The 21,523-nt window shown below is 44.7% G+C and overlaps 2 protein-coding genes across 13 annotated transcripts in view; both read left to right on the top strand.

The window, feature by feature from the left end:
* Positions 1 to 5,177, top strand: part of RFX4 (regulatory factor X4) — a 172,666-nt gene extending 167,489 nt beyond the window's left edge. For 3 of the 5 annotated variants that reach the window (XM_005206762.5, XM_005206760.5, XM_059886539.1), the window contains exon 18: positions 3,431 to 5,021. In XM_005206762.5, coding sequence (XP_005206819.1) covers positions 3,431 to 3,703 — 273 coding nt within the window. In that variant the 3' untranslated portion in view covers positions 3,704 to 5,021. Of the gene's footprint in view, positions 1 to 2,794 lie in introns of all 5 variants that reach the window. The other 2 variants (XM_059886540.1, NM_001191182.1) reach the window with 2 other exon arrangements.
* A 12,118-nt stretch (positions 5,178 to 17,295) lies between these two features.
* RIC8B (RIC8 guanine nucleotide exchange factor B) overlaps positions 17,296 to 21,523 on the top strand; it is a 100,607-nt gene continuing 96,379 nt past the window's right edge. For all 8 annotated transcript variants that reach the window (XR_009494567.1, XR_806804.4, XR_806806.4 and 5 more), the window contains exon 1: positions 17,296 to 17,480. Coding sequence is in view for 5 of the 8 variants with exons in the window: in XM_002687663.6 (XP_002687709.2) it covers positions 17,397 to 17,480 (84 nt within the window). In the remaining 3 variants the exon portion in view is untranslated. The remainder of the gene's footprint in view (positions 17,481 to 21,523) is intronic.

The following is a 21,523-nucleotide window of genomic DNA, read 5'->3' on the forward strand; positions in this document are numbered from 1 at the left end:
CAGATTTGGGGGAGCTGTGTCCTGGGTGGGGGACGCCTGTTGGCAGGACTTTGGGCAGTAAGAGCCGCCTTTCATGGGAAAACAGGGGGCCACCTTTCACCCGTTCTCCAGTAGAGGCCCGTTTGGTGAAGGTCAGGGATAAAGGGCTCATTCTTCTCTCTCCACGTGCAGGAAAGTCAGTGCTTGGTGTGAGAAGTCACTTCTCAAAATAGAACTTCCTAATATGGTTCCAAAGAAGCTCAGGGTCAGTCTCAGCAGAGATGGACTCACACCCTGGTCCCTTGAGGGAATCTTTGCCCACTTGTGCACACACACACCCACACATGCCCACAGACACCCCTCACGTACCTCCCACAGGGTGGGGACTGGGGACTCACCTCCATTTTCACATCAGTAGCAACAGTCCTTGATCTGACCTAGAAAAGGGTAACTTCCAGTTAGGGCCTTCAACAAAAAGCGCTTTTATCCTGGACAGAGCTCCGGGGACCCCAGGGTTTGTGCCCAGCATCTGGAGGAGCCCCGTGAACCCAGATGTGAAGTGTGAGAGGTGAGGCGGGTGCTCCCACTGGACGGAAGAGCAACTTCACTGGTGGCTTTAATGGCCGGGCTGGACAGCCGGCACTCCAGCCTCTCAGCTTTCAATGGTCTCTTCACCAAGGGGAAGACGAGGCACTGACTCATTTGCAATTAGCTGACCTAACGGGACAGAATTTTCCAGGCCGGATCCTGTGGTAACAGAATTTTATTGTCACACTGGGGATATTTTGAGCCCGTCTCATTTCCAGGCAATTACTCTTTTGAGCCTGTGACACAACCCCTGGGCACAGCTGCATTGAGGGGCCTTGATTTGGCACAAAAGCCACACTCTCTTGGGTTCTGTGGGGAGGAGGCTGCGAGTCCACGTAGTGATACAGTCCCTACACAGGCCAGGCAAGCGAGGCGCCTCTCAGGAGCATCAGGCTGAGGCCTGGTTGGAGTTACCAGGCCCTGTGGTCTGCAGGGGGAGGAAGGTACTTAAAGGCAGAGTGACAGAGAGATTCAAGTTTAATGCGCTGTGTTCCAAAGGAGAGTCTTCCTCTCTGAATTCTCTGGACTACAGTTGTGTGGTGGCTCCTGCCTTGTTTGGGCCAGACTGAAGTTGTGGGGAAAGAGCTAGCCCAGGCCTGGGCTCCCCTGCCAGCTCATCCACTAGCTCACCATGGGCTCTGCACCTCATCCTAGCTGGATCCTAGCTGTCTCATCAGTGCAACGTGGGGTCGGAGTACATGACCCCTGAGGTTATTTCTAGCGGTAACAACCTAGGGTTCATTTGCCAGATAGTAATGTGGCACCTGCTAGGTACCAGGCATCATTCCAGATGTTGGGAACACGGTGGGGAAGATGACACCGCCCCACCAGGAGCTTAGGAATACAAGCCAGTGGGAAGAGATACCTGACAAGCAGGATGCTAAGATCCTGCCTCGAGAGGTGAAGGTGGGGCACTAGCTTGGAGAGACAAGATGTCCAGAAAAGTCTCTTTGAGGCGGTGACATTTGAGCTGAGACTTGAAGAATGATGAAAGGGCAAGCAGGGAAGGGGCTTGGAGGGAGGGGTGGGAGAGACGTGCTCCAGGTGGAGGGAACAGGTGGGACAAAATACTCTGAGATGGGAACCAGCCTGGCATGCCTGAGGGCCAGAGAGGAGGTCTCTGTGCTAGGGAGGGGACATGTATCTGAGGAGTTTACTAGAGAGGCTATTGGGAGGGGGGAGCAAACTTTTGGGAAAAATTAAAGACCATTTTGTAATAATATGCTTTACTATTACTTGTTTAATACCTGGGGGCTCATTATCTTGGTCAGGACCCAGTCTTATCATGGTCTCTTTGGGGTTCAAAGGGGCTGCCACACACACACACTCACACACAGAGCCGCTTTGGGGAGTATGAAAGCCTCCGGAGGCTCCTGTGGTCTCCTTGGCAACAGCCCTGGGTGCCTCCTCTCCCCTGAGCTCCAGATACCACCTCCGCCCTTCTCACTCTTTTCCTACCTGTTCTTCTGACTGTGTAAGGCAAGCTGTCTCTCCTGTGGAAGACCAAGCCCTCACTACCGGACCTTGGAGCCCTCCTTCTTGACCTGTGAATAGCTGCTTCTCTTCGCTTGCTTTGGGCCTAACAGCCTTCCCCCACTGCCCCTCGGGCTCCCACTCAAAAGGCAGAGAACAGTTCACTTGGCCCCCTCGACAACAGAGAGCAGCCATTGCTGTCATAACCCCTTCTCCTGGCTTGTCTAGGCTTCAGTCTGTCTGTCTCCCTCACAGGAGGCAGCCTCCCACCTAATCCCTCGGGGCTCCACTCTCCAACTGTCAGGGAAGACAGATGGGAGAACAGAAGACTTCGCACATTCACAGGCAGACTTTCTCCCTACTCGCTGCCCTTGCCATCCTGGCTGACTGGCTCCTGTTCATGTTGGCGTGGCCCTTAGCACAGCAAGGAAATCTTTGTGTCGACCAGCCTGTAAACGCAGAGCTCTAGCAAAGGGAGCCCAGAACTCCTCCCCTTCCTCCCCTCTCATCTACAAAAAGCAGCTCGTTTGCATAGCTGTCTTGGAAACTGAAAAGAATGTAAACGAAGCAGCTCTTTGGGGCACTCCTCTAATTTCTGATTCTTTCTAGAAATGGGTTTTTTTGCCCTTGTCTGGTAGCTATTAACACCTTTTTTCCTGACCTGTACAAAAGCACCTTCCTCCACTCCCAGGGGCTTATCTCGACTCCTTCCAGGTTCTTACCAAGGCCAATAACTCACCATCCTATCTTCTAGGACTCCAGTGAATGTGAACCTAAAAGAGATGTTCTCTAAATGACAGGCACTAAGAATAACCTTCGACACTGTTGACTTGCTTCCTCTTCAAAAACCTGCTTTTAGGCTGCAGTTCATAAGTGGATTCAATTGCAAAATGCTATTTTTAATGAGGTTGTTGTGTTTTTCTTGGCAGTATTGTTCTCTTGGGTTGATGGAGTGGGACCTATCACAACTCCATAAATGATAAAATGATACAGTTCAAACCCATCCATCCATCCATCCATGTCTATTTGGACATACTGTGACTCAGGTACACCTGCACTCACTCTCTCTCTCTCTCTCTCCTGTATTCCCAGTGGGGTTATTCATTCTTTGGGGTTTGACTTCCCCAAACATTGCAGATGAAGAGCACAAAGTCTGTATGACTGGTTGAATGAATATCAGCCCAGCTCTGGCTATGAAATGTTTTGCTCTTCTCCTGCTGGATGCTTCCTAGACCAAGAGTCAGTCCTGCAGAATCTCACTGATGACTTCCCACCAACTTTCATTAACAGTCTCTTAGGAATTTAATGTAAACTGTGAACATGACTGATACTGTGTACGTGCAACTTCAAGCTAATTCTAACTTTGTGGAATTTCTTTCCCCTCAACAAGTACCCTTTTAATAGCCCCACTTCCCGGATGGAACCTTGTCTGATGAGCAGTACTCCCAGACTGCATCCTACCCCAGTCACCCCCCGATGGCCAGAGGTGCCCACAGCCAACACGTGCTACACAAGCCCGTCTGTGCATTCCACGAGGTATGGAAACTCTAGTGACATGTACACACCCCTGACCACGCGCAGGAATTCTGAGTACGAGCACATGCAACACTTTCCTGGCTTTGCTTACATCAACGGAGAAGCCTCCACAGGATGGGCTAAGTGACTGCTTTCATAGGAATCCATATTTAATATTAATAATAATAATAATAATAATAAACCCATCACCCACCCACCCCCAGAAGACTTTATCTCTCTACATCGTAACTCCTGGACTATTCCTAGGCATCCACTTTCCTAATGAACATGAGGCTGGGCTTCAGTGCCGGATGAATAAACTTTAGTTCTGAAACGGGGCTCACTAAGAGTCAGTGAGATTGGGTTCCCGTATCCAAGCCAGACTTGACTGTTTGTACAGAGCACTATCTCGGGCAGGCCGACCTGTGACATTTCCCTCTGTTCCATGACTTCACAACCACTCCCAATAAACCACTTATTTTCCTGTTGACAAAAACTCTTTAGTCTTGAAGGATGGATACTAGAGACAGAATCTGGTTGGCACTCTTGGATGGGCACATAACTGACCAAGAGCATTCACCTTTCCATCCGGCTGTCATCTTACTGTACGATGAACAGCCCTCAGAAGTGTCTTAAACATCCCAACTTGCTGGTGGTGTCAGCACTGCTTCCTGGAGCACCAGGGCTAAATGGAGGTGTCCATAAACCCTAGAGTCCCTGTTACACTCATGCTGTCACCATCCCTGCCTGGTCTTGGAACGTAAGCACTGTTGGGAGGGAAGGAAGAGGCCTGTTCCGTATGCCTTAAGTAGACTGAGGTTTGTAGGGGACCAGTTCTTCTACACACAAGTATTTGTCTTAAGTTTGCACAATGGCTAGTGTCAGCAAAAGGCAGAAGAGGGTTTTCTAAAGTTCTGTGAGAATGCGGACTTATGGCATTGAGTATCACACTCAGCTCTGCTGTATTAACTTTGTGAACCTGAACGGACCAAACTTTTAACTTACCAAGCACCAAGTGTGAAGATGACTTTCACGGTTCCTTCATAAGACTGTAATGATTTCCGACACTTTGATAGAAAAAATTCAAAGCTGTGCCTTTGAGCCTATACTATACTGTGTATGTGTGGAAATAAAAAAAAATGTATTGTACTTTTGGAAAATTTTTTCATAGGCATTTTTCTGTCAGATTTGTAGCAATTTGTGAGGTTTGTTAGAGATTAACATAGGTTTTCTTTCTGTATTATAAAAAACACCAAGAAATTATGGTGGACCTATTACCCTATGGGTAAGAAATAAGTGGAAATATGACATCGGATGTTTTAGCAATTGTTCTGTAAATAAAATCTTTGATCACACCACTCAGTGTGATAATCATGTCTACAGCTAAAATGGAAATAGTTTTATCTGTACAGTTGTGCAAGATATGAATGGTTTCACACTCAAATAAAAGTACTGGAGTGACCTGCTTTCTTTTTGTTCATTTTGTGTTTGATATGACCTCTGTATGTGTGTGTGCGCATATGTGGTTTTTTTTGTGTGTGTAATATATATGACATTCTAAATACCTAGGATGTAAGTAGGCAAAACAAAAATAAATGGTCTTCTATGGTTGTGCTTATCAAGTTCCTTGTGATCTTGTCATTATTAAAATGTGGATAGGCCACACATGCAGTCCTTAAAAAATGATTTAGCACCTACAACCTGATTGTAAGAACCAGTCCTACATACAAGGATTGACCTGAAGTTTTCCTGATGGCTAGTGTCAGCAACAGAGAAGGCAATGGCACCCCACTCCAGTACTCTTGCCTGGAAAACCCCATGGACGGAGGAGCCTGGTAGGCTGCAGTCCATGGGATCGCTAAGAGTCGGACACGACTGAGCGACTTCACTTTCACTTTTCACTTTCATGCATTGGAGAAGGAAATGGCAACCCACTCCAGTGTTCTTGCCTGGAGAATCCCAGGGACAGGGGAGCCTGGTGGGCTGCCATCTATGGGGTCACACAGAGTCAGACACAACTGAAGTGACTTAGCAGCAGCAGCAGTGTCAGCAAAGGGCAGAGCCTTTCAGCTCTTACAAAGGATATTATTCTTCAATGCCAGCATCATTAGGAGGTCCCCTGACACTCACTTCATTATGCTTTAATGACCGCCAGGTGTAAAGATCAGAGAAGGCAATGGCACCCTACTCCAGCACTCTTGCCTGGAAAATCCCATGGACAGAGTAGCCTGGTGGGCTACAGTCCATGGAGTCTCGAAGAGTCGGACACAACTGAGCGACTTCCCTTTCACTTTTTGCTTTCCTGCACTGGAGAAGGAAATGGCAACCCACTCCAGTGTTCTTGCCTGGAGAATCCCAAAGACGGTAGAGCCTGGTGGGCTACTGTCTATGGGGCCGCACAGAGTCGAACATGACTGAAGTGACTTAGCAGCAGGTGTAAAGATATTTTGAGCACAGTGGTTTAAATGCTAATAAACTTCTGAAACAGGACACTAATATTATTAGTTAATAAATATCAACAGATTTTTTTTTTCCAGAATTGCAGTTTGATTCTAGGGCTGGAAAGTGAGGCAAAATTATTAAATGTTTTGCCCAAATGTTAAAGAGTCTAGGATCTATGAGAAATTCAGAGCCATAGATTTCCAGAAATGGCAGTACTGACTATTTTAACTAAAAGGCATGAGAATTCGACAACTTGATTTGCATTTTAAAAGGTTTATTTTTAAAGCCAGGCTCTTACTTGCTATTACATAACATACGTACACCTGAAACTGCTTTGGGGATTAAAATTATACATTTTATATAGTATCCCCTTTAAAAAAATTAGCTGTGTTGCTCTACCAAAAGAAAGCAGATGTTGGATTTCACTCTCTGATGGTAATTAGTTTGATCTTTCAGCCAAGGTCCATAAGTTGGCTTTATATGAGGAAAATAAGGGAGAGGAAGGATGAAATTTCATATTTAGTCACTGAAAATAAGCCTGAGAATAACCAGACCTATTGCTCTCTTTACAATCCAAAGCTCATGCTCCAGAAATGAATCGGTGTAGCAAGTCTGACTTTTGACCTACTAAGCACAAAAAATTAAGCAGTTGCCAAATTCTCTGGCCAGGTAGCAGCAGTACATAATATTGAAATAAACAACACCCATGTACACAAGTAATAACCACAAGCTCTTTAAACGCATAGATATTTAGGCAAAAATAGTCACAACCAACAAGGGCCTGAATCCCGGAAAATACAGTGATTACTCCAAGAACTTTGCAGAGGAAAGAATGTGTTCACAGCACAGCCAGGAACCGAGAGAGGCATCAGCACCGCAGGAAGAAGGCAGCTTCAGGTGAGGCAAGTGGCCCCTGGGCGTTTCTCTCCAGACCACAAGGTACCCATCTCTTGGGAGATGAGTGGACTGCCTGTGTCCCCAATTGTTCTAAAGCTTCCACTTCAGAACAGAGAGGGATATGAGTAAGAAAAGGTAACAACTGCTGTGAGTTCATGACTCAGCTGCACCTTCTCTCCCTCTTGACAGTTCCTAGCCAGTCACCATGACGGCAATGGGCAAGGTCGGCCACTGGGAGTGGGGCCAGCCACTTGTCAGAGGAAGAACAGAGGAGTCTTGGCAATAAAGGGACCCTCCCCTCTTCAGGACACTCTCTGAAAAGGACTCTGCCAGCTTGAAACTAGCTGAAGTCATGAACGGCAGCCAGGATGGCTCACCCACGTCGCAGGCCTGTGGAGTCCAGGCATCCATCCTGCTGAGCCCTTGTCAGGCCTCTAGCATAGCCCAGGTCTGGGAAGAAAGGGGAGCTGTGGCCCCTCGGAGACCACAGCCTGGTTACAGACCAATCAAAAATGTGCATCATCAAATAAACCCAACCTCACTGGAGAGAGGGCCTGAAATCATGGAAAGGTGACCTTGGAGGGGTCACCTCCCCACTCTGGGCCCTGAGCAGGCCTGCTCTATGACTATGACATCCTGAATTACAGTCTGTGTGCTGATGAACCAGGGTGGGCAGATCTGGGTGAGGAGGGTGGACAGCTTAGGGAAAACAAAGAACAGACTGGCAGCTGGGCAGTGATTCAGGGAGGCAGCCACGAGAGAGAAGGCGATGGCTCCACCAGCTGGTGCTAAAGAAATGGCCTGAGGTTCACATCCACAAGCTGAGCCCATATCCTTGCACCACCATCACCAGGCAACACCCCTTCCTTGTATCTGATCTCACTCTCTCTTTCACGACTCCACTGGGGCAGTAGTCTCCTGCTATCTCCCCCATCCTGCAGATCTGTCCTATTTGCTTTAACGTGACATCAGTCAAAATGACATGAATCTGGAGAAGGAAAGAGCAAAAACAAACAGGCTATTTGTCCCAGCTTTTCATACCTCTTAAAGGCAGAATGGAAAGACTGAAAAAAATTAAATCCTAGGAAAGGGCTAAACACTCCCTTTATCACATGGGAAAGAGTGTGGGGGTGGGGTAGCTGTAGAGCTCCTGAAACTCAGAGTTCAGACTTGGTCAAGGGCCTGAAGTATGCAAATCATCATTATTGTCAGAAGCTTAAGGGAAAAATAGAGGGATGTCCTCACTGGCTTCGAAGTGAGGTAAAACAGATTAAATCTTGGTTCCACCAGAGATGATGTAGAAGGGGCATTCCTACTCTAAGTAGGATTAGACGTCATCTGTTCTGAGTTCTAGCTGCCCATTAGCATTACTCTATTAACTCTGTAAAAATAGGGATGTGTAGGATTCACCCACAGTCAATAACTGACCTGGAATGTGATGGGGAAATCTTTTAAGCTCTCCAGATGATTCTAATATGCAGCCCAGGTTGAGAAACATGACCTCTGCCACCTTGAAGTTCTAAGATCCAGGGACTGCTCTCCCCTGAATAGGTACCCCGAGTTTCCTTTTTATAAGGTTCCGGTCTGTCCAGAGTGGCAGACACCAATCATCCACACTGTTTATAGTTTCCCCCAGCTCACAAACCTCTCCCTGACAGCACTGTTTTGTTTGTCCTTCAGCCCAGCCCACCTCCCTACCACTCTGCCGCCTGCCCTCCTAACCTGGACCTTCTCTGCTTCGGTTCCTTGGCAGCCTCCCAAACTAAGCCAGCCCTTGTGGTTTCCTCTTCTTCCAAGGAGGTCAGAACCTTTTGTGCTTCATCAGCCTCCTCCCTGAAGCTCTTCCTCCATCCCTCCTCCTGCGTCTCGACTCCCCCCGCCCCGCCAGCCCTCTCTCCCCCATATTTTGCTGCTACTGGTGTAGGTGGGACGGAAGATGTAGGCTCAAGAGTTGAGAAAAGAGCTGTTGCTAGGAAAGGAGTGTGGGTGAAGAGAGAGGGTGGGTGGAGAAATAGGGCTCCCCAGTTTTATTCCTCCCTTTGTCATCATAAATGCCTCCAGAGCTAAAACCAGTTGTTTTAAGAACTATTACGAAAAATAATAAGGTCTGACCGTGACAGCAGGGGTGAGAGAATCAGCTTCAGAACAGCTGCAGTGCTGATCCTTGATATTTATAACAGTCTCCTGATAGATGGGAAAGCCACTGAGAGAAGTTTCTAAGAGTGAATTCTCCAAGGACTACCAAACGGTGCCCTGACCAGAGACAGTATCCAAAACGTCCCGGCCTGTGCTACACCTCGTGGAAACAAGAACCTGCCAAATGTCTTCCTAAGGACAGAAATGTAATTACAACAGAAGGCCAAGTTTTAAATGAGGAGACAAACTTCCTTCTTCTCACACTGAGCAACGCGTGGTCCATTCCTGAACCAGCTCTAGAGGTTCCTGTTCCTGGGGGGTCTGCAACATGCCAGCCCTATCAGAAGCATCTTTCCCACTTTTTATAACCTCCTTGAGATGTCAGTGGTGTAGTCATTTCTGTTTACAGGTGGAGAGACAGAGGCGATGACCGGTTTAGTGTCCAGAGTCAGGATGTACTAACTGCACTGTTCCATTCCAGACTGTTTTCTCTGCTACAGCACCCTGCCTCCTTCCTCCTTCCTACTTTTGTTTCCATGCCCTCCAGCCCCTATTCCTCTCTAAGTGGCTTTGCAGTTTATAAATCAACCTTGACCGTGGTAAGACAACCTGCTGGGGTTGAAGAGAGTTTCAGAAGTTCTGGGAAATTTGTGTGCGTTCAATGAAGGCAGCTTCTAAGCTGCATCAGCTCTTTCTCCCACACCCAAGGTGGCATCCACTCACTGTAAGTTCACAGCAGACACCAGCTTCCCTCCGTTGCTTCCCAGGGTACATACAAACCAATACATTATCAAGAATCAAGACTTGGTCATTCTACAGAGAAACAGGAACAAAAGAAAATCAATAATAATGTAAAAAAAAAAAAAAAGCAGGGCACAGGAGGATTTTTATTACTAGGTCAAAAAAAAAGCTCTGCAGGGGAGATGCAATGAGCCAAGCATTCACTAGAATGAAGTCATTGGAGGGGGTGGAGGAGGGGTGCTGGCTACCTCTTGCTGTTCAGGTCACTACCCTTTGACAGCAGTGGCCTCTGACCTCAACAACCCTACAATTCTGTTTGGACTGACCCTGAAACCCATGAAAGTCAGATGTAGGCAGTGCCCAAAAGTTGAGATAAAGCTGACTAATATGGGAAAAGCTCCCGGTATGTGCCCCCAGCTGAAAGGAGCTGGCAGTTCTTTGGCCGGAGATGCAATTTATTCTGTCCTCCTCCTTTCAGGGAAATGCTAATCCTTCATAGGCAACTGGAGGGGAAGACTAAAAAGTGGTGATGATGAATGACAATAATCCTTTGTCCACTGCCACCTCCTCCTAGGGTTGAAACTTAAGAGTTTAATCAAATGTTGGTAAGTAAATTAATGCTTTACTGCATTAAGAGTTAAAAAGGAAGTGGCGGGAAGAAAGGTTGTGAGAATGTATTTCCTCTGATATGTGACTCTCAAAACTTAATTACAAAGACATTGGTATAGAGTGTGTGTGTGCACATGTGTGTGTAGTGTTTTAGCCTCCTTATTTACATACACACACAAAGGACAGTCACTATCCCCCAAACTCTTTTGTCAAAGCATGTCAGTGTTAAAAACATTAACTTCAAGGTTTAAAGATCAAAGAGGTATGCTAAAATTACTTTTCTATTGTTAAAAACATCAACGACGACAAAAACTCAAGCATTTGTTCACCAATAGTAATAACATGACCTTTATCCCCACATCTTCCAGCATCACTGTGAGGGAGGTTGCATTTTTCATTCCAGTTCAGCTAACATCTGAGTGGCTACTCCATGCCAGGACTGCTGTGCTGGCCACTCGGACAGTCATCTCCTTTAACCCTTACGACATCCTGCAAAGTAGGTATTATCATGTTCGTCACAGTTGAGAAAATCAATGTTCAAAGAAGGCAAGTAGAATCTTTTGGCTTTCAAGTTTTCCTCTGAGATACAAAAAACTGGTTGCCAGAATGGTTTTAAGGAATTTGACAAATGATGGGCTTCTGAGACTCACGCGGTGAATTGGGACTAAACACCAGGTTTTCCAATTCCCAGTCCAGCTCTTTCGCCACATTACAGCACTGCCACCCAAAGTGCTGGGTTTTCCCAAGAGGTGTTTGGATGGGAGTCCAAGCCAGCAAGATGCAAATAGGTCTGACCCACATTCCAGCTCTTGGATAAATAAAAACTCCTAAAGGGCAGAGCCCATTTCGTGTGCTTAATTTGAGAGCCCCACTGTGGACAGTCAATCAGTATTAAACAGCTACAGGTACACTTGCCAAGGACTAACAGCATGGGCTCAATTTTAGCAATTAGAATACTGCAGAGGAATATTACAGAGGAATCTCACACAGGTACTGAAAGGCTGGATCAAGTAATCATAAATTTCTAAGAGTTTAAAAAGAAACCTCTGAAGTCACCTAATTAAACTCTAATTTTATAAATAAGATCCAGAGAAATTAAAATAACACACACAAGGGTTTGACACCAGTCAGCAACAGACCTTTTCCTGTCTCCCAGTTCTATTTATGTTATATGGTATTGTGAGGTAGTTTTCAGGAATGGAACATGTTGTAAGCTGAAACTGGATTGGATGGTTATATAGAGTCATCAGTGATAATGACGTCTCCCAGATTTAATTTTTCCTTATCCTACTTGACCAACTGACCTCTAAATCTCCCTTGCAGGCTTTCAAATTCAGCTAAGTTGGTTTTCATTTCTCAATAAGTGTTTCATTAGTTCTGGCCTCTCGAACTTCTCTCTTGGCATTTCCTCCTATCTGCTAGCCCTCTAAGCTCTTTGTAGTATTCTCTATATAGTTCTCCAAGAAGGCTTCTCTGATTATTCTTCTTCCCATAAATGTTTATCTTGCTTTGATTTGCATAATATTTACATTCAATTTGTTCCTTCCTAACAGTAGAAAAGATCTGCCAACTGCCTGGATGCTTCTTATATTCCCAAAGAACAGGATCAATTGATTCTACTTGTTTTTATTTTTTATGGTACCTAAGACAATGCTTTTCATACTATTCTGGGGTTCTCAAGGCAAGAGTACTGAAGTGGTTTGCCATTCCCTTCTCCAGTGGACCACGTTTTGTCAGATCTCTCCACCGTGACCCATCTGTCTTGGGTGGCCCTACATGGCATGGCTCATAGTTTCATTGAGTTAGAAAAAGCTGTGGTCCATGTGATCAGTTTGGTTAGTTTCCTGTGACTGTGGTTTTTCACAACAAACTGTGGAAAAGTCTTAAAGATATAGGAATACCAGACCACCTGACCTGCCTCCTGAGAAATCTGTATGCAGCTCAAGAAGCAACAGTTAGAACTGGACAAGGAACAACAGACTGGTTCCAAATCGGAAGGAGTACGTCAAGACTGTATACTGTCACCTTGCTTATTTAACTTATATGCAGAGTACGTTATTCAAAATGCCAGGCTGGATGAAGCACAAGCTGGAATCAAGATTGCTGGGAGAATTATCAATCACCTCAGATATGCAAATAACACCACACTTATGACAGAAAGCAAAGAAGAACTAGAGAGTCTCTTGATGAAAGTGGAAGAGGAGAGTGAAAAAGTTGGCTTAAAACTCAACATTCAGAAAACTAAGATCATGGCATCCATTCTTACCACTTCATGTCAAGTAGATGGGGAAACAGTAGAAACAGTGACAGACTTTATTTTCTTGGGCTACAAAATCACTGCAGATGGTGACTGCAGCCATGAAATTAAAAGACGCTTACTCCTTGGAAGGAAAGTTATGACCAACCTAGATAGCAGATTAAAAAGCAGAGACATTACTTTGCCAACAAAGGTCTGTCTAGTTAAGGCTATGGTTTTTCCAGTAGTCATGTATGGATGTGAGAGTTGGACTCTATAGTTGAGTGCTAAAGAATTGATGTTTCTGAGCTGTGGTGTTGGAGAAGACTCTTGAGAGTCCCTTGGACTGCAAGGAGATCCAACCAGTCCATCCTAAAGGAAATCAGTCCTGAGTATTCATTGGAAGGACTGATGCTGAAGCTGAAACTCCAATACTTTGGCCACCTGATGTGAATAACTGAGTCATTGGAAAAGACCCCAATGCTGGGAAAGATTCAATGTGGGAGAAGGGGACAACAGAGGATGAGATGATTGGATAGCATCACTGACTCATTGGACATGAGTTTGAGTAAGCTCCGGGAGTTGGTGATAGACAGGAAAGCCTGGCATGCCACAGTCCATGGGACTGCAAAGAGTCAGACACGACTGAATGACTGAACTGACTGAAGACAATGCTATGCTCCAGTGAGCCCCAAATTATTTGTTAAAGGTACAAACCATGTCAAATAACTTTGCTACAAAAAAGAAACTTCATTCTTAATAGAAAATGAATTTAAGGTAACTTTTAACCTCCTAGATTATTCTGATTTCTCAAAGACTAATTAATGAGTCACAGGCTTATAAGGTTGATAGTCTACAAAAAAATTATATTCGTTTAGTGGTTGATATTCTATCAGAATATTGGTCTAGTGATTATCAACCAGGAAGCTTTTAAAACTACCAGTACCCAGGCCTCACCACAGATCAACTAAATCAGAATCCTTGCAGGTATGCCCAAGCCATGATTTGCATACATCATATTGTAATTTGATTTGCACATATTTATATGTAAAACCTCACTCATTAATAAATTTGTCTAAAGAATGAGCATGTTCAAATATGCTTTTGTTGTCCTTAGATCATAGAATGTTAGAACTGAGAGAGAACCAAGACTCTATCTGGATCAGTTCCTTTATTTTACAGTTTAGGACACCAGATGACATTGAGAGAGTAGCCTCACATGGTGGCGTGGTGGTTGTTGAATGACACTTTGTATCTCGAATTAGTGAAATTCTCTGAAGTCCAATTGTGGAGCTGTAGTGAGTAGGCCAAGCTGTTTAGTTTTTAAATTTCTTCTAAAGAAAATGTATAAAAAATATTACATGTGAAAGACTTGGATTCTAAAAGCTGTTACCACCAGGTACTTTAATTTGGCACATTCCGACCAGTCCATTGTTATGGCAGAGGAAATGCCAGCACAGGATATATCAAAGTCCAAAATAAATGACTAGTATCTATTTGCAGGGTTTTTCATTGGCCCTGACCCATACGGTCATAGCATTTTATGCTATCAGAGCCCAGAGCATTTCTAGCTCTTAACTATACCACTTATGAGCACTTATTGCTCATGAGCAAGCTAATCCATACACTGAACTTCCCTTTTCTTTATAAAAAGGAAGATAGTGCCTGTCCTACTGACCTTGCATTTTCCAGCTATTACAAGGATTAAGTCAGATGATCTATGTGGAGATATTTTGAGAACAGTACAGCACTATCCAAACATAAATACAGAATTATATTATTATATCTTAGAGCAGTGACTTGTGAATAAATATTTGTTGCTTTGATTACCCAGACTCTAAATCCCAATTCCTTGGCACCAAGCCAGGCAAGAATCAACAGGAACTGGAGTTACTGCTGAACTAGAAACTCTAGTCACTGAAAGTATCACATAACTAAATATTCAGGGAGGTAAAGTGATGTAGTGATCCAGAATTTAGCTAGTCTAGGCTCTAGTCCCAGAGTCTGCTTTTAACTATTGACTTTGGACAAGTCACTTAATTTTTCTGGGACCAGAGTCTAGTCAGTGGTCAAAGGATGACTTGAATTAGAGTCAAAGATCCTTTTGATTTATAAAATCAGAATATTAGTGCTTAATTAAAATTACTAAAGTGCAATTTCCCAAGCCATTAATTCATGTGGTTTCACATTTTTAAAATCTCTTTTTAGAAATAGAGGGTTGAAGCCTAAAAACATAAGCCTATTTCTGGTAAACAGACATTTCAAACACATGTGTATAAGACCCTCTTTAAAATAAATGTCTCTACTCAGATACTTTATGCTAGCTAGTATCCTATCCAGGAGCCGTTGCTCCAAAAATAAATATATGGTTACCAAAAAACCATGTAGTACAGTACTGGACAGAGAGTAGGCAACCAAATATTTTATGTTACAGTTCTCAGTTTGAGTCTCAATTGTTGTTATTTAACTAATCCGAGCCTGATTTCCTATATGTAAATGGGAATACCTCGCTCAATGATCCACCGAGATGGTGTACAGTAGAATGCTTTGTAAACAATTAAAGATAACTGCAAGATATTACTATTAAATGAGGAATATAGCTTACTAAACCGTGGCCTAAGAAGATGCTTTTTAAAGAGACAGACCAAAATCTGACTTTATTATGGACACAGCACTTACCCCAATATCTGGCTCAACAAATATGCTCAATAAAGGTTTGCTGCATGAAATGTATGATCCACCAAAAGACCAAAAGCTCCATGAGCTCAGATTCCATACTTCTTATTTCTAAGTTCTCAGATCCTAGCACAACATCTGACACATAGAAGAAACTCAATAATTATTAGATGAATAAATTTTTGCCCCTTCTAATTCTTCAGCACAGCTCGAGAGGGAGAGGTAAGCAGGGCTGGCATGGAAGATGATTCTGGTAAATGTAGCTTGGAATGGAAAACTGAAAGTTACTTAGAGAATTCATCCACACTCTAGCAAATAGTTTGGGAGTGTAGAAAGAGCATAGATAGGATCCTAGTTCAAATTCAATTTTCAAATTCTGCCATCTCAGTAAATTAACCTATTAACCTCTTCAAGACTCAGATTCCTCACCTTAAGAATAGTACCTCCCTCACAAGCTTAAGGCTTCCCCAGTGGCTCAGGAGTAAAGAATTTGCCTGCAATGCAGGAGAGGCAGGAGATGTGGGTTTGATCCCTGGGTGGGGTAGCTCCCCTGGAGAAGGGCATGGCACCTCACTCCAGTATCATTTCCTGAATATCTCATGGACAGAGAAACCTGGTGGGCTACAGTTCATAGGGTCACCAAGAGTAGGGTATGACTGAAGCAACTGAGGATAAGGTTAACGACTAAAATGGAAGCTCCACAATAGTAGGGACTTCATTTTGGGTCCACTGTAGACACACTGAACTGTCCTGTACTGTATTGAACAGTGTCTGGCACAGCATAGATTCTCTAATATCTGTTGACTTGGTTTGTGAGAAGCTGAGATAACATAGGTAAAGTATGTGACAGAATGTCTGCATGTAGCGAACACTTAGCAAATGTGAGATTCCATCATCATCATCATTACCATTACTAGTATATCCATATTATTACATTTACTATTGGTCGTAGAGGACCTGCCTTTGGGGAAAGACGTAGATACAAATATCGAATTCCCCACTTACTGGCTATGTGACTTTGGACAAATTACTTAATCTATTTGGATTCCTATGGTTCCACAAAAATCTCAGTGCCGTGAGAAATCACCTAACACTGAGTCTTGAGTCCCTAACACGCGATACACGGCGGCTATTATTATTATTATGAAGGCAAAAAACCCCGCCGAGTCCCCTTGTATCCGAGAGCTGTCTACCATTTCCCACATTATTGTAGCTGAATACATAGCATGACCGCAAACAAGGAAGGAAGGAGAGAATTTCAAAGAGACCGAAACCGCTAAACGAGAAAAGAGGGAATTAAAACGGTGCATGACAGTTGCCACCAAGGGGTGTCAGTTTCCGCGGCTGTCAACCAGTCCGACCAGCCAGGGCTCGAGCAGGACAGTCAGCTCGGTAAAGAACAAAAAGGAGGCAGAGCCGACGTTTGGACCCTCCCCTTAACGGTCTCAGGGCCGCTGGCCTCAGGCGGCCGCTGGACTCCCGTTTCCGGCCTTTGCAGGACCACAGTTCCCAGCATGCCTTTGGCGGGAAGTCTTTCCCGCTGGATGACTACGAGTCCCGACATGCCATTCGGCACTCCAGTAGATTAGATGGAAGAGTGGAATGACCCCGTCGCACGAAGGGAATTGTAGTCCATTTAGCTGGTTGCTCTTAGAGGGGCGGGGAAGAGCCGGGTCGCTCTCGTCAGCTGAGGAGAATGATTCATAGAGGAGGGTCAGGAGAGAAGAACAGCTCTGTCTGTGAAAGCCCACTTAAAAGGCTGGACTCTTCTCCGAGGGAGGGAGAGTCAGGGGAGCAAGCAGGGTCTCGGGCCTGACCCCCAACGTCAGGCCGTCCGCCAGGCCTCTACCGCGTACTGGGCCTTGTCAGAGGTGGCGGCTAGGCGCCGGTTGCTGGGGGACCGGTGACGTCGCGGGGTGAAAGTTGAGGGGCGGTGACGTCGGGCCTGCCCGGGCGGAGGCTGGCGGGCTGGAGGCAGAGGGAGGGAGGGAAGGAGGGAAGGAAGGAAGCTGGGAAGAAGCGAGCGAGCGGGGGCGCGAGGCGTTTACCTGGAGGCAGCGGCTTGGGCGCGCAGAGCGGCCGCGGCTCCCCCGCACCTGCGGCCATGGATGAGGAGCGCGCCCTCTACATCGTCCGGGCCGGCGAGGCGGGGGCTATCGAGCGGGTCCTGAGGGATTACAGCGATAAGGTAAAGAGCCCTGGCCCCGGGCGTGCGGTATAGCACCCTTGGGCCGCCCCCCCGGGCTTGCATATCGCATCCCTCCCAAGCGCCCCCCCCCCCCCCCACGCCGGGGATGCGCATTGCTCTCCCCCGAAAACGTTTCCGGCTTGGGCATGCGTGTTTGTGCCCCCAGCCTTTTCCATCCGTGCATCCTGTATCCCCCCTGCCCCCACCCTGGCTCCCACCACTCTGATTCCGGCCCAGCAGCTTGTCCCACGGTCCTCTTCCCAAGCGTGCAAGTCACACCCCCGGAATCGGTGAATGTCCGTCTGTGCCCTGTGCCCCACTCTTGGATGCAGAAATGCACGCGAGGCTTCCTCACCTGCATAGCATAAAAATACGTGTTTCTTTGCATAAACACGGCCTTTGACATGCCTAAGACGTAGCGGCCACGATGGCAGTTCTTTATAGACGTACAGCACTGTACAGTTTTCAAGGCGTGATGTTTCATATATGGTCTAACTTGATTCTCAGAATATTTGTAGAGTAGATAGTATCATTCTTCCCATTTTCTAGATGAGAAAACCGAGGCACGAGGAACTGAAATCACGCCAAGGTCATGGACCTACTGGGAGGAGACTAACTCCTAATAATACCTGTTATTTGTATCGCATTATCAGCTTTCCCATCCTTTATCTTATTTAATCTTGACAGCCGTCCAGTGAGGTTTTATCTGCGTTTTGCAATTGAGATTCTAGATCGGTTAAGTAACTTGCCCAAGGTCATACTTCTGAGCTGGGATTCCAACCTAGGTCTTCAAACCATTCATTATTCTTTCCACTTTACAACTCTACACTAAAAAGGTATCCTCTTTTATATCCCAGTCACTTCTCTGAATGTCTCTTCAAGAACCGTTAGCTCTCCATTACTTTTCCTTCCAGGAATTGTACAAGCTCACTTCTAAAGGTGACATACCACACCTTTATTCTTCCATTTAGAAGACTACTTAATAGAAATGACTGACTTCTGTGAGAACACACCCAGCACCATGTCACATCCTAGATATAACATATTCCTTCCTTTCCTTTGCTTCCATTCATAATTTCTCCTGTGTTTGCTATGTGTCCACCACTGCACTAACCTATGCTTTGCATTATGGAGCTGCCAGTATGCCATTTCTGCCCTATGTGGAAAATATTCAAAAATCAGGCAACTTCACTCCCGTTTGATCTTCTCAACAATCCTGTGAGGAAAGTGATGATATTCCTTGTTTCACAAATGAGAAAATTTAGAATGTTGTTGCCCCAAGTCCACACAGTCATTGAGAGATGGGGCTGAGATTTGAATCTAGGTTTTCTGATTGCTCTTTTACAGTACTATGCTGTTTTCTTTGGGTGGCTGCATGGATTCAGTTATATTCATATCTTAGCTTCTTCGGTCTCTGATATGCTTTATGCACAGGTGTACATATTTGGAGATTATGGTTGTCCCGTGGTATCTGCTGGGGCTTTGTTCCTGGACCCTTTCCCTCCCTCGTGGATACCAAAATTCATGGATGCTCAAGTCCCTTATATAAAATGGCATGTTCTTGTTGCTTAGTTGCTAAGTCACGTCCAACTCTTTTGTGACCCCATGTGACCCCATGGACTATAGCCCACCAGGCTGTTCTGTCCATGGGATTTTCCAGGCACAAATACTGGGGTGGGGTGCCATTTTCTTCTCCAGGGGATGTTCCCGAAACAGGGATTGAACCCGCGTCTTCTACATTGGCATGCAGGTTCTTTACCACTGAGCCATCTGAGAAGCCCATAAAATGGCATGTGTGCTTGTGTGCTCGGTTGCTCAGTCAAGTCCAACTTGTTGCAGCCCCAAGGACTGTAGCCCACCAGGCTTCTCTGCCCATGGAACTTTCCAGGCAAGAACACTGAAGTAGGTTGCCATATCTTACTCTAGAGGATCTTCCTGACCCAGGGATCGAACCTTCGTCTCTTGTGTCTCCTACGTTGGCAGGCAGATTCTTTACCACTAGCACCACCTGGGAATAACCTATACACATCCTCCCTTATACTTTGAATCATCTCTGGATTGCTAATAATACAATGTAAATGCTATGTAAATAATTGTAAATACAATGTAAATACTATGTAGCTAGTTGCCCATTAATTCAACTTTTGCTTTTTGGAACTTTCTCCAGTTTTGTTTTTTTTCCTTCAAATACTTTTGATCCATGGTTGACTGAATTCATGGATGTGGAACCTGCAGATATGGAGGCCTGACGGTATATTCATGCAACTTGATTTATAATTGCTTTCCAAAAATGACTTGAGGCAGCTACAAACAGATTTTCAAAAGAACAAAATGCAACAGAAAACTTGGCTGTTGTGTTGAATCACCTAGTGTTTATTTAGCACTTATTATATCCCAGGTATCCAGCAATAAATAGAAACTTTCTTCTGTGGGAAGGAAGGAGGAAAAAACCTCTACCTGGATCTTATCACCTCCTTCAGTATTCCTCCTTCTCTTCACGACTAAAGTAGTTAGAACTCCAGATTTGCTTCCTCTAGTTTATCTCTTCCTTTCCTTGATCTCCCTCCAGGTTAGTTTCATTTACTACTCCTGGGCAAGTACTGATAGCACTACTCCAAGTGCTATCAGAGCTTAAGTTCTGAACTTTCACATTGGGAATGGTTTTAAAGTTGTAATGACCAATGTGTATAGTTTTGGGGTGGCATTCTGGGGGCCAGCCTTGAGAATGCTGTGGCTTGATATGAACTGGGTTGGCCAATTCCTTCAGAAAAGAGTTTTCATGTTTAATGCTGATTACAGTAGATCCAAAGAACAAAGAAAATTGCGTTTCATGTTGGCAGTGGGGCTTTGCCCCTCAAGGGAAGAGACTTTAGAGGCAGATGAAGAAGAAGGGGAAGTATGATTGCAGTGGTCTGGCAATAAGAATGAGGAGGTCAAATTAATTGTCCCACTCTCTGGGAAATGGAATCTGAAATTCTAAAAATGTGCCTGGGTCTACTGTGTTCCTTGTTTTCTTTATCTGGAAAAGTGGATGAGAAATGTTTAGAATGAAGTGATTATGAGGCATTAAAGAGTCTAACCAAGAAGGGAAATGAATGATGTAGAGAGAGAATGATTAGTTTGTTGTTCTCAAAAGGAAGCTCAAGTATTGTGGAAAGAAGGTTGAATTTGGAATCAGATAAATCTTGCTTCAAATCTACCATTTATTAGCTTCATGACTATGGATAAGTTATTTTAAACCTGAGTCTCAGTTTCCTTATCTGTAACGTAGGTAACAGATATGTACCTATGTACAGATATGTACCTTATCTGTAACTTAGGTTCCATCACCTAAGTTATTCTGAGGTCTAAATTAATTGAGGTATAATGCTGAATACTGTGCAAGGCATCTAGGAGGCATTCCCTAATGATCAAGGTTCTCAAGAGGTCCTGTGGCCAGAGCACAGGTTCTAGAGCCAAATTGCCTGAATTCTGATCCCCAATTTACCATCCATGTGGTATAGAACAAGGTACTTAACTTTACTGTCCCTCAGTTCACTCATCTGCCAAACATGGATAATAATAGTACCTGCATCATCCACTGTTGTCAGGATTAAATAAGTTATATGTATAAATCAGAACACCGCCTGGCACTGAAGAAAAACCCATAGCTGTTAGTTCTAAACAGAAAAAGTCAGAGATTAACCCTGTGGCATGGAGTTGACATAGTCTGATTAAAAATAAAAAGAGAGAATATACTTCAGTTTTTCTTTTTCCTTGACCCATGGCACTTATTAATGGCTGGCGAAATACTTTGTACCATGTTTAGAGCAACATTTACCTATCTGGCTCCAGGTAACATCTAATTTCTACTGTGTTAAGGAGATTCTGATTTTCAAGCTACCTTCTTTTATTCACTGATGTTGTCATCTTGGGGAGAAGGAAGATCTATCTATCCCTTTTAAAAGGAAATTTGCCTATTTCTCAAGGGCATAATGCAAGTTGACTCAGTGTAGGAAAGTATTTTTTAAAAATAGGAAGAGTGGTTGCCTTTTTCCTCTCCT

This window comes from Bos taurus, chromosome 5 (assembly GCF_002263795.3).
Source record: "Bos taurus isolate L1 Dominette 01449 registration number 42190680 breed Hereford chromosome 5, ARS-UCD2.0, whole genome shotgun sequence".
NCBI lineage: Eukaryota > Metazoa > Chordata > Mammalia > Artiodactyla > Bovidae > Bos > Bos taurus.